A 15,768-nucleotide genomic window follows, 5' to 3' on the forward strand; every position below is an offset into this window, starting at 1 on the left:
TGCTGTTATTAGACTACTGAATGGGCCTCTGAAATTCAAATCTAATGTTGATCCTGCTTTCTGTACACCTTCTTTGCAGCTGTAACTTTGTATTCCTTGCTCTGTTCAATCACCCTAAAATTCTGGTATGTCTTTGTATGTTATGATCTGTCTGTGCTGCAAGCAAACAAAACTTATACAGTACTTAGGTAATGTTACAATAATAAATCAAATTAAAATCGCTATCTGTGTGCTCCTCACCTCCCCTAACTTCAGCTTCAGCATAAAAAGGTATCTACCTCGATGTCCTTGATGAGCACCTCTCCATTCTTAACCAGCATTGGAGTGGGGCATTAGGTACATAGACTGCAAGTAGTCTTGACTGCATGAAAGGAACTACACACATCATTGTTATTAGCTAACTGCTAGATCTCCAGCACTGATCCACCCATCACCTGTTTTATATACCACAGGTATTTTAGAGAATCGCAGCTTTCAGCCATCAGTAGAGCTGCTTCAAATTCAAGGATGAGCCAAAGGGTCATGAGACATTCATTTATCTTGGAAGGAAGTTTCTGGTTCTGCAGAAGGATCACTGGACCAGAGATGTTATCCCTGCTTTCACTCCACAGATGCTGCCTGACTTGCTGAGTTTTCCTAGCAATTTCTGTTTTTGTTACTGATTTCCAGCATCTGCATTCTTTGGGTTTTTTGTTTGACTCTTCACTGCCCTTTGAAATAGCTACCTAGCCACTCAGTTATATGCTTCTGTTGTAAAGCTAGAAAGTCTCAGAAAGGGAAAGAACAGGGCGGAACACTTGGCATTGACTAAGGCACCATAAGTGATAACACCAAGAGCAGTCCTTTCGACTCTGCAAAAGCCTCCTCACTAACACCTGGAGTCTAGTGCAACAATTGGGAGAGCAGTCTCTTGGACTTGTCAGGCTGTTGCTGGGCATGGTCGTATTCATGGAATCGTAGCTTACAGACAATGTTCGAGACAAACCATCACCATTCCTGGGCAAGTCCCACCCCACCAGCAGGACTGACCCAGCAGGAGGTAGCAGCACAGTGGTAAACATTAGTCAGGAGGGAGACTCCCTATTGAGTCTTAATATTGACTCCAAACACCAGGAAGTCTCATGACATCAGGATAAACATGGGCAAGGAAACCTCCTGATGATTATCATGTACTGTTCTCTCTTGGCTGATAAATCATGTTGAACACCATTTGGAGGAAGCACTGAGTGGCAGCTCTGGGATTTCAATGTCCATCACCAAGAGTGGCTTGTCAAAACCACTACTGACTGAACTGGTCAAGCCTAAAGAACACAACTGCTTGACTGCACCTGGGGCAGGGAAGGAACTAGCAAGATGGAAAAATATATTTGATCTCATCCTCACCAATTTGCTTACTATGGATGCAAATGCAAAACTGATCACAACACAGTATTTGTGGAGAAAATGCCTGCCTTCGCATTGAAGGCACCTAATATTATTTTGTGTGGCACTATCATCTTGCTAAATGGGGTGGACTTTAAATACTTAAGGCTGAACACATAATGCATGCTCAAAAATCTGCAGCCAGAAGTGCCTGGTGGATAAACCAAGCACTTATCCTAGCCAAGCTATTCTAGTACAGTTACAACAGAAGCACATTCCCAAAAATGTGGAAAATTGTGCAGGTGCACAAAAAGCAGCTCAGATCCAACAAAGCTAATTATTGACTCATCGGTCTATTCTCAATTATCAGTAAAGTGATGGAAGGTGTCATCAACAATGCTATCAATACCAACAAAAAGAGAAATTGCTGGAAAAGCCCAGCAGTTCTGGCAGCATTTGTGGAGAGATATCAGAGTTAGCATTTTGGGTTGAGTGACCCTTCCTCAGAAGGATGGTAGACAGGAAAATGTTGATTTTTACACAGAAGATAAGTTGGGATAGGGGGTAAGGAATAAACAATAGATGGGGATAGGGCCCAAAGACAGCAAAGAACAGTTGGACAGACAAAAGAGTACATAACGATCCAACCCTCTAGGTGGGTGAATAGCCATCAGTCAAGATTAGAGTGAGGATTCTTGATGAAGGGCTCCTGCCTGAAATGTCGATTTTCCTGCTCCTCAGATGCTGCCTGACCTGCTGTACTTTTCTAGCTCTACTCTAATCTTGACTCGAATCTCCAGCATCTGCGGTCCTCAGTATTGCCTGGATGAATAGCTATGAATAGCGACAGTTAGTGGCTAATAATGGGTTGTGTATAATAGCAGTCTATATGATAACAAGGCCTGATGTGTGGGGATGGGGTAGGACATGGGAGAGCTCAGAACCTAAAGTTGTTGAATTCAATATGGAGTCCAGAAGGCTGCAGGATCCCCAAGCAGAAAATTAGGTGCTCTTTTTCTAGGTTACCACTAAACTTCACTGGAAGACTGCAGGAAGCCAGAGACAGAAAGAAATATTGACCAGGAAACAGGGTGGTGTGTTGAACTGGCAGGCAACTGGAAGCTCAGAGTCTTTTCTGCAGACAGAATGTAGGTGTTCTGTGAAGTGGTCACCGAATCAATGCAATGCTTCCATAATATAGAGTAGACTACATTGTGAGCAGTAGACTAGGTTATTCTGCATATAAACCAAACAGTTTCCTAGCTACCATCAGTTCAGAGGAGGGGTCTGATTTCTCTCCAGAGATGCTGCCAGACCTGCTGAGCTTTTCCAGCAATTTCTGTTTTTGTTTCTGATTTACAGCATCCGCAGTTCATTTGGTTTTCATGCTATCAATACTTCCTAAGTAATAACCTCCACACAGACATACAGTTTGAGTTTCACCAAGATCACACAGTTCCTGACTTCATTACAGCCTTGGTTCAAACACACACAAAAGAGCTTAACTCCAGACGTGAGGAGAGAGTGACTGCCCTTAACATCAAGACCACATTTGACCCAGTATGGCATCAAGAAGCCTTAGCAAGACAGGAGCCTATGGGAATCAGGGAAATGCTTTCCATTGGTTACCTGGCACAAAAAAAGTTGGTTATGGTTGTCAGAGACCATCTATGCAGGAGTTCCTCACTGGAGTGTCCTCAGTCCAATTATATTCAGCTGTTTCACAAATGATCTTCCCTCCACCATAAGTCCAGAAGGGGATGTTCACTGATGATATCATGATGTTCAGCACCATTCATGATTCCACAGATAATGAATTAGTCTTTACCCAATGTGGCCAGACTTAGATAATATCCAAATTCGAGCTAACAAGGAGCAAGTAACATTTACACCACACAAAAGCCAGGCAATAACCATCTCCAAAAAGACAGGACCATTGTCAATTAATTTTGGGGGCTAAGGAGTTGACTTATCAAAAACAACTAAAGAGATTAGGCCTTTTTTCATTACAGTTCAGAAAAATGAGGAATGATCTTATTGAAGTATACAAGATTTTGAGGGGGCATGACAAGGTAGTGGTTGAGATGAGTAAGGATTCTCGAACTAGGGAACAATGTTACAGAATAAGGGGCCATGCATTTAAAACTGAGATGCGAAAGGATTTCTTCTCCCAGAGGGTAGTGAATATCTGGAATTCTCTATGTCGAAAAGTTACGGAGGTGAGTTCACTGCAAGTATTTGAGGAGGTAGGTACATTTTTGAAATATCAGAGAGTTTATAGCTATGCTGTGCTGGCACAAAAGGTGAGCTGACACCTGAGGCAGATCAGCCATGATCTTGTTCAATGGCAGGGCATTCTTGAGGAGTTGAATGGCCTGCTCCTGCACCTGTATTTCATGGTCTTTTGTACAACTCAATTCTGAAAATATACTAGGATAACTATTTTTGACAATACGTAAGTTTTGCATTTTTATAAACAACTTAATCTGCAGACTAATATTTAATAAGTAGATATTTAGTGTGTCAGAAATTCCCAACAGACACTTGCTGAAACATAGCTAAGTTAAAAACACAATTAAAGCAAAGAAGCTGGAGATCCTAAACAAGAACAAAGAAGTTGGAGAAACTGCAGGTTAGGTAGCATCTGTGCAGCAAAAAAAAATGTTTTGAGAATCCAAATGTTAAATTTGCTTCTCTCTGCACCAACTGCAGAGTTTCTCTGGCACTTTTTGTTTTTATTATAAGCTAAAAACTCCCAGATAGCTATTGTTATATTCAGTCACACTCATAACTTTGAATTTGAACTTTTCTCAATCTGGCATTAGTTCTATTTAAATGGATACCCAAAGACTGTTAAACCACAGCATAAGGGCCTGGAGGCAGGAAAGAAATGGTGGACTGCTGGGTAGTCCAAGAGAACCTAACAGGGCTGAAGGGCCTGTTCCCTTGCTGTGTTGTTCTAAATAGGCAAGTTGTGCACTGGACTCCTCTGAGCTCCCATTCACAAATCAGTTTTCCATTTGGAAGCTGCGCAGGGCTCTGGCTCCTCAAGTGCATGCAGTCAGAACCAAGTATGTGGTACTGCAAGTGGTTCAGCTGTACAGGAGAAGAGGAAGAAGGGAACTGATAGCAATACGGGATTCCATGGATTAGGCTGTAGACAGACTTTTCAGTGACAATAGACACGATTCGAGGAATGATGTGTTGCCTCCCTGATGCCAGGGTCAGGAATGTCACAGAACAGCTGCAGGACATTATTCTGGGAGAGGACATCAATGTTAGAAGCAATTACTTCATTAGAAAGCCAGATGTGGTCCTGCAATCAGAATTTAGGGGTCTAGGTAGAAAATTAGCAAGCAGGACCTTAAATGTACTAATCGCTGAATTACTCCCAGTGCCACATATAAATGAGTATGGAAATACACGTAGGTGGGTAAAGCAGATGAATGTGTGACTGGAAAGATGGTGCAGGAGGGACGACTTGAAATTCCTGGGATACTAGCACTGTTCTGGAGATGATGGTATGTAGAAGCTGGACAGGATGCATCTGAAAATACAATTGTTATGGCACCTTACGTTAGTACTATTAGAAGGGCTTTAAACTAACTTGACAGGGATTTGGAAACAGAGAGGATAATAGAGAAGAATACCAGACTACAAAAAATACTTACTTCGAGATACAGTCGACACTAGCAGAGAGAATAACAAGTTAATAGGTGAAGTCACCAGAAAGAAATTAAAATCTAAATCTGATTTACTATGCATGAATGTGAATATATGGCATATAATAAGATAGATTGGGAATCTACAGACACAGATTGCTGTCTGGAAATGTGTGGTGACTCAAGAAAGGACAAGTTAAATATCTGTGGGTATAATGCTTTCGGAAAACATAGAAAAGAAAGGAAAGGAGAAGAGTGGCAGTATTGATTAAAGAGCACATTACATTGGATTGCAGAAAGAGGATGCCTCAGAGCGTTCAAGGAATGCACCAATTTGGCTAAAACAAAAAGGCTACAATTATGTAGCTCGGTATAGTCTAGAGACCACCAACTAGTGGTAAGAAGGAAAAGGAACAAATCTGCAGGGAATTTACCGACAGATGCCAATGTTACACAGTACTAATGATGGAGTTAAAAGGTGCTATGAGAAAGTGAGGACTGCAGATGTTGAAGATCAGAGCCGAAAATGTGTTGCTGGAAAAAGCGCAGCAGGGCAGGCAGCATCCAAGGAGCAGGAGAATCGACGTTTCGGGCATGAGCCCTTCTTCAGGAATGTACTTAAAGGTACTAAGGATAACAAGTGAGAAATGTTCCTAAATTGCATTCATAGGATTTCACCAACAAGAAAGAATGCACTGCTAGACCTGGTTCTTGCAAATGAGGTGAGGCAAAAGGATCAAACATCAGCGGGGGTCATCTTGAAGTTCAGGATGATGGTGGAGAATAACATTAGTTAATCCAGAGTAAGAGAAGGTTAATTGCTGGAGAGCCAACTTTAATGGGGTAAGAATAAACTGGACTGGATTAACTGAAACAAGAGGTTGGTGGGGAAAACTCTAACTAGACAACAGGCTACTTTTAAAGTGGAGATGACTTGGATAAAAATGGGAAAAATAGGACAAACAAATCCTGAGCTCCCTGATGACAAAGGAGATAGAAATTAAGAAAAAAATCTATATGACAGATGTTAGGTAGTTAATATAACTGAGAACCAAGAGGAATATGAAAGGTTGAGGGGAAGTGAAGCAGTGAGAAGCAATTTATTTAGAGAAGCAGTGAGAAATTATGAGAAAAGACTGGCAACTAACATAAAAGGAATGTCTCAAAGTCTTCTATAGGCAAATACCGAATTTTAAAATGGTAAACACAGGGCTAGGGCGGAATAGAGAGCAAAAAAAGGATTTTCACTTGGGAGCAGGGGGTGTGGCTGAGATTTTAAATAAATACTTTTGTTAACAGAGAACATTGAACATTACAGCGCAGTACAGGCTCTTTGGTTCTGCGCCGCCCTATGAAACCAATCTGAAGCCCATCTAACTTACACAATTCCATTCTCATCCTTATGCCTATCCAATGACCACTTAAAAGCCGGTAAAGTTGGCAAGTCTACAGCTGTTGCAGGCAGTGCGTTCCACGCCCTGACTACTCTGAATAAAAGAGCAACCTCTGACTTCTGTCCTATATCTATCACCCCTCAATTTGAAACTATGTCCCCTCATGCTAGCGATCACCATCCTAGGCAAAAGGCTCACTGTCCACTTGATCTAACCCTCTGATTATCTTGTAGGTCTCAATTAATTCACCCCTCAACCTTTTTCTCTCAAACGAAAACAGCCTCAAGCCCCTCAACCTTTCTTCATAAGACTTTCCCTTCATACCAAGTAACCTCCTAGTAAATCTCCTCTGAACCCTTTCCAAAGCTTCCACATCCTTCCTATAATGCAGTGACCTGAACTGCACACAATACTCCAAGTGTGGCTGCACCCGAGTTTCGTACAGCTGCAGTATGACTTCAAAGTTCCAAACCTCGATCCCTCTGTTAATAAAGGCAAACACACCATGTGCCTTCTTAACAGCCCTATCAATCTGGGTGGCAACTTTGAGGGATCTATGTACATGGCCAATTCCATGCCTCCGTATTCTGTTTTTAACAAAGAAAGAGATGCCACCCAGTCCACAGTGACAAAGGAGGGAACTCAAGGTCACTTGAAGGGTTCAAAATTGATAAGGAAGTAATGTTGGACAGACTGTTAGTACCTAAAGTTGACAGGCAATGAAACAGGCAATGAGATGCATGTCAAGATATTGAAGTGAGTGTGGAAATTGCAGGGGTACTAACCATAATCTTTCAGTTTTACCTAGACTCAGGAGTGGTGCCAGAAAACTACAACATTTCAAACAACAGCGCCTTGTTCAAAGCCTGAGCAACCTGAACCTATTTTGTTCACGGGACCAATGCCTCTATCAGGCATCAATTTATTATGATCCAGTACAGGAAAAAAAAAGAAATGATTTCCTATGCTCCACAAGGGTAACTGTCATCATCTTCTCACTGCAACCATCACTCATTCGCATTCTATCACTCTCCAGCCATGTTACGCAGACATGTTCACCTCGTTATCATATCCATGATGTGTATTGAAGGGTTTACACTCACCTATCGCTAATGGTCTTTTAACCAGGCTTCCCAGGCACTGCACTTCCTACTAACTTACTGTGGATGGATTGCCATTAGGCAGGACTATTCCCAAAATTCTGTCAGTCATTCTTTATCAAACAAATAAGGAGAAACGTTTGTAATGTAATTCTCCAGCTGTCGGAATTGGGACTCTTGCTTCTCCTGGTACATGATCTAGACGTTGATGTGCAGGGGACAATTTCAAAACTTGCAGGTAACAGAACTTGAAAGAACTATAAACAGTGAGAAGAATAGTGCAGAATGTGAAAGTAACTCACCTGTTCAAGAAGAGAGAGAAATAGAAAATGGGAAATTATAAGTCAATTTGCCTGACCTCGGTCATTGGTAAGATTTTAGATTTGATTATTAAAGGTGAGATCGCAGTGTACTTGAAAGTGCATGGGAAAATAGGGCTGAGTCATCATGGTAAAAACAATGACTGCAGATGCTGAAAACCAAATACTGGATTAGTGGTGCTGGAAGAGCACAGCAGTTCAGGCAGCATCCAACGAGCAGCGAAATCAACATTTCGGGCAAAAGCCCTTCATCAGGAATAAAGGCAGTGAGGCTGAAGCATGGAGAGATAAGCTAGAGGAGGGTGGGGGTGGGGAGAGAGTAGCATAGAGTACAATGGGTGAGTGGGGGAGGAGATGAAGGTGATAGGTCAAGGAGGAGAGGGTGGAGTGAATAGGTGGAAAAGAAGATAGGCAGGTCGGACAAGTCAAGGAGACAGTAACTGAGCTGGAAGTTTGAAACTAGGATGAGGTGGGGGAAGGGGAAATGAGGAAGCTGTTGAAGTCCACATTGATGCCCAGGGGTTGAAGTGTTCCGAGGCGGAAGATGAGGCGTTCTTCCTCCAGGCGTCTGGTGGTGAGGGAGCGGCGGTGAAGGAGGCCCAGGACCTCCATGTCCTCGGCAGAGTGGGAGGGGGAGTTGAAATGTTGGGCCACGGGGCGGTTTGGTTGATTGGTGCGGGTGTCTCGGAGATGTTCCCTAAGGCTCCCTAAAGCTCTCTGCTAGGAGGCGCCCAGTCTCCCCAATGTAGAGGAGACCACATCGGGAGCAACGGATGTGCAGGTGAAACTTTGATGGATGTGGAAGGCTCCTTTGGGGCCTTGGATAGAGGTGAGGGAGGAGGTGTGGGTACAGGTTTTACAGTTCCTGCGATGGCAGGGGAAAGTGCCAGAATGGGAGGGTGGGTCGTAGGGGGGTGTGGACCTGACCAGGTAGTCACGGAGGGAACGGTCTTTGCGGAAGGCTGAAAGGGGTGGGGAGGGAAATATATCCCTGGTGGTGGGGTCTTTTTGGAGGTGGCAGAAATGTCGGTGGATGATTTGGTTGATGCAAAGGTTTGTAGGGTGGAAGGTGAGCACCAGGGGCGTTCTATCCTTGTTACGGTTGGAGGGGTGGGGTCTTAGGGTGGAGGTGCGGGATGTGGACGAGATGCGTTGGAGGGCATCTTTAACCACGTGGGAAGGGAAATTGCGGTCTCTAAAGAAGGAGGCCATCTGGTGTGTCCTATGGTGGAACTGGTCCTCCTGGGAGCAGATACGGCGGAGGCGGAGAAATTGGGAATACGGGATGGCATTTTTGCAAGAGATAGGGTGGGAAGAGGTGTAATCCAGGTAGCTATGGGAGTCAGTGGGTTTGTAAAAAATGTCAGTGTCAAGTCGGTCGTCACTAATGGAGATGGAGAGGTCCAGGAAGGGGGCACAGTCCATCACAAAACCCAGTCTTTCTTCTATAGACTGAATCTATACTTCCAGAAAGTAACCAACACCATCCAACCCGGGTAATACTCCAACCCGGGTAATACTCTCTTTCACCCTCTTCCATTGGGCAGAGGATATAAAAGTTTGAAAACACATACCAACAGATTCAAGAACAGTTTCTTCCCTGCCTTATGAACAGATCTCTCATATATTAGAGTTGATCTTTCTCTATGCTTTCTCTGTAGCTGTAACAATATATTCTGTATTCTGTCCTGTTACCCTAATGTAATAACAAAGTATGATTTGTCTGGATAGCATACAAAACAATATTAATTGTATCTCAGTACATGATAATAATAAATCAAATCAAAATCACAGGAAGCTGCTAGGTTTTACAAGAGTCCATGATGTTAGGGGCACGGCATTGTTGGCTTGAAGAGAGGATTGGCTGACTGGAAGAACGCAGAGAGTGGAGATAAAGGAGTCTTTTCAGGATGGCAGCCAGCAACTAGTGGAGTTCAGCAGGGGTCAGTGTTGAGTCCACAACTATTCACATTATACATTAACAATCTGAATGAAGGAATAGAAGACATTGTGGCTCGGTTTGCAGATAACACAAAAACAGGTGGAGGGAGAGGTAGTGATGGTTCTTGATTAATAAGGGGATCGATCAAAGGTTATGGGGAGAAGGCAGGAGGTTGGGGTTAAGAAACATAAAAGCCATGATTTAATAGCAGAGCAGATTCGATGGACCAGGTGGTCTAATTCTGCTCCTATATCTGGTGGTCTTATGGTCTAGAATTCTGAAAAGACATAGACAATTTGGTGGAGATGGTAAATAAGTGGCAGATGAGTTTCAATGCACAGAAGTATGAAGCATCATGTCTTGGAACAAAGAATTGACAAACAAGAACTATCAGACAAAAGAGAGCAGAAGGGCCTGGTCATATATGTGCACAGATCATTTGAAGGTGGCAGTACAGGTGGAGAGAGAGCAATTAACAAAATTTACAGTATCTTCGACTTTATTAAGGCAGCATAAAGAACAAGAGCAGGGAGGTTATGTTGCTCTTGTATGCAGTATTTGTTGGACCTCAGCTGGAATGCAGTGTACAATTCAGGACACTGCATTATAGAAAGAATGTGAATGCAATGGAGAGCGCATAGAAGCCATTTACAAGAATGATTGCAGAGATGAGGGACTTCAGCAAAGAGAATAGATTGAAGAAGTTGGGCTGTTCTCTTTAGAAATAAGAAGGCTAAGAGAAGAGCTGATGAGAGTTTTTCAAAATCATGAGTTGGCCAGTTAGAGTGATAGGGAGAAAAGTAGCAAAACGAGAGGGCATAATTCCAAAGGATTTGCAAAAGGAGAAAATGAGATGAGAAAAAAACTTTTTGACACAGCAAGAAGTGAGACTTGGGAATGCGCTGCTTGAAAGTGCAGGGGAGGCAGGTTCAAGAGAGAATTAGATGATTATCTGGATAGAAATAATATGAAAGGAAAAGCAGGAAATTGTCAGTAAATATCCATGCTGGTTTGAAGAGTTGGTGCAAATGAATGGCCTCTTTCTGTACTATAATACTTCTGTGATTCTGTGAAAATGGCTGCTGATGGTCAGGTCACTTTTCCAATTTATGGTCAGACTGCTACAACTCTCAAAGTTCCTACTTGACTAGCCATGAGTGGCTTGCCCCCTGTAATGGATGTAGCAATATGAAACTCATCAGTGGAATGTATACATCTGATATTGTTTAGAGATTTATGCAGTCTTCCTCTCTCTGAACTTTAAGCTCGACAAACCAGGCTATGGAGAAACCAGCTTGTCCAATGTTATTTAAATGGAGAAAAGCTGCAGAAAACTACAAAGTAAAGAGACTTGGGAGTACTTGTGCACAAAACACAGAAATCTAGCACACAAGTGCAGCAGGTAACCAGTAAGTCTTATGCAATGTTGGCACTTATCTCAAGGGGGTTGGACCATAAGAGTAGGGAAGTCTTACTGAAACTGTATAAGTTGCTGGTGAGACCATATCTGGAGTATTGTGAGAAGCGCTGTCCCCTTATTTAAGGCAAAGATATTTCATTTGAGACAGTTCAGAGATGGTTCGCTAGGATAATCCCCAGTATGGAAGGATTATCTTCTGAACTGAGAGGATGTTTCCTCTCTGAATAAAAGGGTGCCAACTTAAGACTGAGATGAAGAGGATTGAGAGTCTTTGGAACTCCTTGCCACAGAAAGTTGTGGGAGCATGGTCCTTATGTATATATAAGGCTGGGATAAATAGATTCTTGATCGGTAAAAGAATCAAATCTTCTGTAGCAAAGGCAAGTAGGTCAGATCACCCATGATCCTCTTGAATGGTGGGCAGTCTTGAGGGTTGAATGGCCTACTCCTGTACCTGTTTCATATGGTCTTATCCTTTGTGTAGATAAAATAAGTATTGATAATGTGACCAAAACTGGCGCCAGATAACAAATCTTACACCTCATAACCAGGGAAAAGCAGTCAATCTGCAGAAACAGCAGCCAATAGGATAGCAATAACTTTGCCTTTAAAACTAGAGACTACAACATCTTAAAGTCTTTTAGTTTTCTGATAAAAATGTGCCATTCTCTTTAAATGTATTTCTGTGTGGTTGCACGCATGCACTTGAATGAGATAGCATTAGATTTTCAGGGTGAATATGCAAATATGTGATCCTCTTTGTTTAAGCCCACAAATTGATCACATACACTCAAGGATAAGTAATATACATTATAGACATTAATGAAGGGAACAAAACGTTTCAGCTACTCTCTCGTTCTGTTACACTATATTCTCTTATTCCATCCATTACACTACATCTGAAATTGAAGCAGAGCAATTGCTGAGAACAGGTATACTTACAGGTTGACAATATTTACTGTACTCTCTAAGATACCTTTGAGAACATCAAGAGAAATGGAGGTTGCACGAAGATCTCTAGAAATGAACAAATACTTCAAATATATGACTAATTTTGAATATAATTAGCTGAACTAGTATGTCTACACAATCGTGTGTGCAGGTGTGTGTCTGTGCGTGTACATACTTAAAATATTGTCACATTTTCTAATTGCTATGTTTCTGTCCACTTATTCAAGGCTGTCAAGCAATAATAGCATTTGCAGCCAAGAGAGAAGGTAGGAAACTTACTCAAAGATTTTTACAGATGACACTGATTAGATGGCTGGTGGCAATTCATTTGCCCTCATCCTATAACTGATAGTTTTTCTCTCCTCTATTGTAGGAATAAGTGTTTGCTTAGGGAATTAGGGACTGTATTAATCTAGCATGGATCTTTCCACAATTTGTCAATTTGATTTTAAAGTAAAAGGAGCACGAGCATATATTCCTAAAACAAAAAAAAATTTCACATGTATGAGGGGCCTAGATAAGATAAATAACAGTTTTTTTCTCTCTAGGGTGGGGGATTTCAAAACTGGGGAGCATACTTTTCAGGTGAGAGGAAAAAGCTTTCATAAGGACATGGGGGGCAACTTTTTTTTACACAGAGTGGTTTATGTATGGAGTGAACTGCCAGAGGACGTGGTGGATGCAGTTACAACAGTTAGAAGACATTTGGATAAGAACATGAATAGGAAAGGTTTGGAGGGGTATGGGCAATACAGAGGCAGGTGGGACAAATCTGGTTTGGGAACAAGGGCGGCATGGACTATTTGGACCAAAAAGTGTCTGTCTTCATTCTGCGTGAATCTACGATACTGAGCCAAACTGCTTCCTCCCCTCACCTTCTTACACTTCCACCCATGCAAAGGTTTGGTGCCAAATATTCAAATATTCAAAGAGAGCATTGTAATCTATCTCATTCCTTGATTTGTAATTCACTGTGAAGATAAGTAAGCTATTTTTCATATAATGATCATTGTTCGGTACTTTTCCTATTCCAAGATAAAATTCTAATAGGTAGAACTGTGTGTAAATTAAGATAAGAAAGATCAGATGGCAAATCAACATGTCCATACATATTAATTACTTAGTTCCAGGGTAAAATTGCTTACGTTTTTAAAGCATCTGGGCATAACTTTGACCTTGGACATTAGTATAAATGGTTAATAATTAAACCATCTGACAAACATCAATTCCCATTTTCATTTCTATTGACCTCAATGGCAAGATGTGTTGGGCAGTTTAATCAACATTGGATAATGGAGTAATAAAGTAGGCAAAGTCAAAAAAATTACCTTCCAATTTTTCTGTTCCACAGACACTTTTCAGCTAACTAAAAACACAGGGTGTTTCTGTTCTACATGTTTTAATACCAATATCACAGCATTTAGAGCCATTTTATTTATCTGCTAACCCACAGACAAATGTTAATACCTACGTTCAGTTATAGGGTGGCAATTAAGCTAGATATTTTATGAAACCTTCAAAATGTAATTCAAATATATATATGGAATTGCAGATCTTTAAAAAATAACGAATTATTTTAATTTTAATATCGTAAACATACTTACAAATAGATTATTGAAGATAGACGATCAAAAGCACCATTTCCTATTAAGCTTAAATAATTATCACTTATGTTCCTAAAAGAGAGCATAAATTGTAAAATAATTCAAAACATTTATCTTCAGAGAACACATTTTCCATGTTCAATGCTTATACATCACTTTTGTTAAAAATACATTAATTTAAAAATAATTCATTAAATTAATAAAGTAATAAAGTTATTTAGAATAGATTGAAATTATCTGCTGTGTTCATATCAGCAAATGGCATTTCAACTTCATGGTTTTCGACTTATTTCTCCTCCCTCTTGGTTTCCACTAGTTAGGGATTATAAATAAATAAGGGGACATAGTGTTAAAATTATGGCCAAACTGTTTGGGAGAGATGGTGGACAGTTTTTCTACTCACAAAGGGTGGTAGATATTTAGAACTTCCTTCCAAAAATGGCAGTGAATGTTAGATCAGTAGTTAATTTTAAATCTGAAATAGATACATTTTTGTTAAGCCAAGCTAGTAAGGGATATGGAGTTAGACCACAGATCAGCCAAGATCTCACAGAATGCCAGCATAGGTTCAAGGGGATGAATGGTCTATTCTTTGTTCGATGTCACTGATGGTTATCAAGTGTTAATTTGGAATCTATCCCTGGTACTTGTAGTTTGCCAATTTGAATTTGCAAATGTGTCCTTCCTAAATCTAAAGGAAAAATATCAAGGAAGAACAAAAGAAAAGTGAATTTGGAATGAGGGGAACTCAGGGAATGAACTCTGGTGGGGGGTGAGGATTGGGCGATGGAAATTGTAACTGTGCTGGTGTAGAAATTTTCTCAGCAACCTGCTCAGCGATGCTACCAGACAGTTCTGAAGTAGGCAGATTTGAATGCAAGCTACCTAGACCAGAGGGAGGGACATTACCACAGCACCATAAGAGATTGGTGTAAACTGGGAGATTAAGGGAATAAAGAACCAGAACACTGAAAGGAGTGAGATACTTCTAGTGTGAAAAAGAAAGCTAGGGAAGGGAAGAAGATGCCAACATTAACAAGAAATATATTAACGCGAGTTGATGGGATAGTGGGATACCCTTTTCACTCATCATCCTCCTTTGGTTCAATGTGGATTTTGCCTAACAATGCTGCTATAACACACCTTATGAGAACTGACTATGAATTTTGCTGAAAAAAAATTTTGTTAAAGCTTTTTGTCTTGCCCTCACAGAGTCATTGAGTCACAAAGTTATACAACATGGAAACAGACCCTTCATTCCAACTCATTTATGCCAACCAGATATCCTAAACTGATTTAGTCCCATTTGCCAACACTCGGCCAATATCCCTCTAACCTTTCTGAAATAACTCCACTAAGGCTGATATCCCATCACCCAGTCACCATTTATTTATATAAAGAGACTCCTTGACACTGATCCAGCTCCCTCAGTCAGCTCTGAGTGAACAGAATCTCTGACACTCCTGTTTATATCTGTCAGCCAGGGGTCCCTGAGTAGACCAGATTAAAAGCCCCAGTCAGGGAACCCATATTATTTAAGGTCCACCTTGCTGACCTCATTACAATCATTGCATTCCTCCCAGCTAACACACAGTGGCTTGCCTCTTGCACCCAGAGCTTCTTGGAAAATTCATTTTACTTTTCAGGAGACAAAGGTGTACAGGCAGCGACATCTGTCGTATCCATCGCAGATTCAGAGGTATCTTCACCTGTTGGACTATAACTTGGTGTCATGTGACTTTGTCCACCCCACTCCAACACCAGCACCTCCACATCTGACAGCTCCAAAAGCCTCCTGTTTATGGCTGATTATGACATCCCTCATGTTATGAACCACTTCTCTCTTCATGAACCTGTCTCTCTGCCTGTGGTCTCGCTTCTCTTTCTCTCTTCCTCGCTTGCTTTGATGGATAAAACCCAAGTCAACAAACACCTCACATGCCATTCATGTACAGCATGAATGTTACTTGCCACTTATCAGCCAGCCGAAATCTGGTTGTTGTCCAGGTTTTG

General features: G+C 41.3%; 1 protein-coding gene across 5 annotated transcripts in view; it reads right to left on the reverse strand.

The window, feature by feature from the left end:
* Positions 1-15,768, reverse strand: part of LOC140480786 (uncharacterized) — a 152,870-nt gene that overhangs the window by 13,135 nt on the left and 123,967 nt on the right. For 4 of the 5 annotated variants that reach the window (XM_072576166.1, XM_072576167.1, XM_072576170.1 and 1 more), the window contains 2 exons: positions 13,756-13,827; positions 12,143-12,217 (listed from right to left, as the gene is read on the reverse strand). In XM_072576166.1, coding sequence (XP_072432267.1) covers positions 12,143-12,217; positions 13,756-13,827 — 147 coding nt within the window. The remainder of the gene's footprint in view (positions 1-12,142; positions 12,218-13,755; positions 13,828-15,768) is intronic. The other variant, XM_072576168.1, reaches the window with a different exon arrangement.

The sequence above is a fragment of the Chiloscyllium punctatum genome, chromosome 8 (genome assembly GCF_047496795.1).
Source record: "Chiloscyllium punctatum isolate Juve2018m chromosome 8, sChiPun1.3, whole genome shotgun sequence".
NCBI classification, from domain to species: domain Eukaryota; kingdom Metazoa; phylum Chordata; class Chondrichthyes; order Orectolobiformes; family Hemiscylliidae; genus Chiloscyllium; species Chiloscyllium punctatum.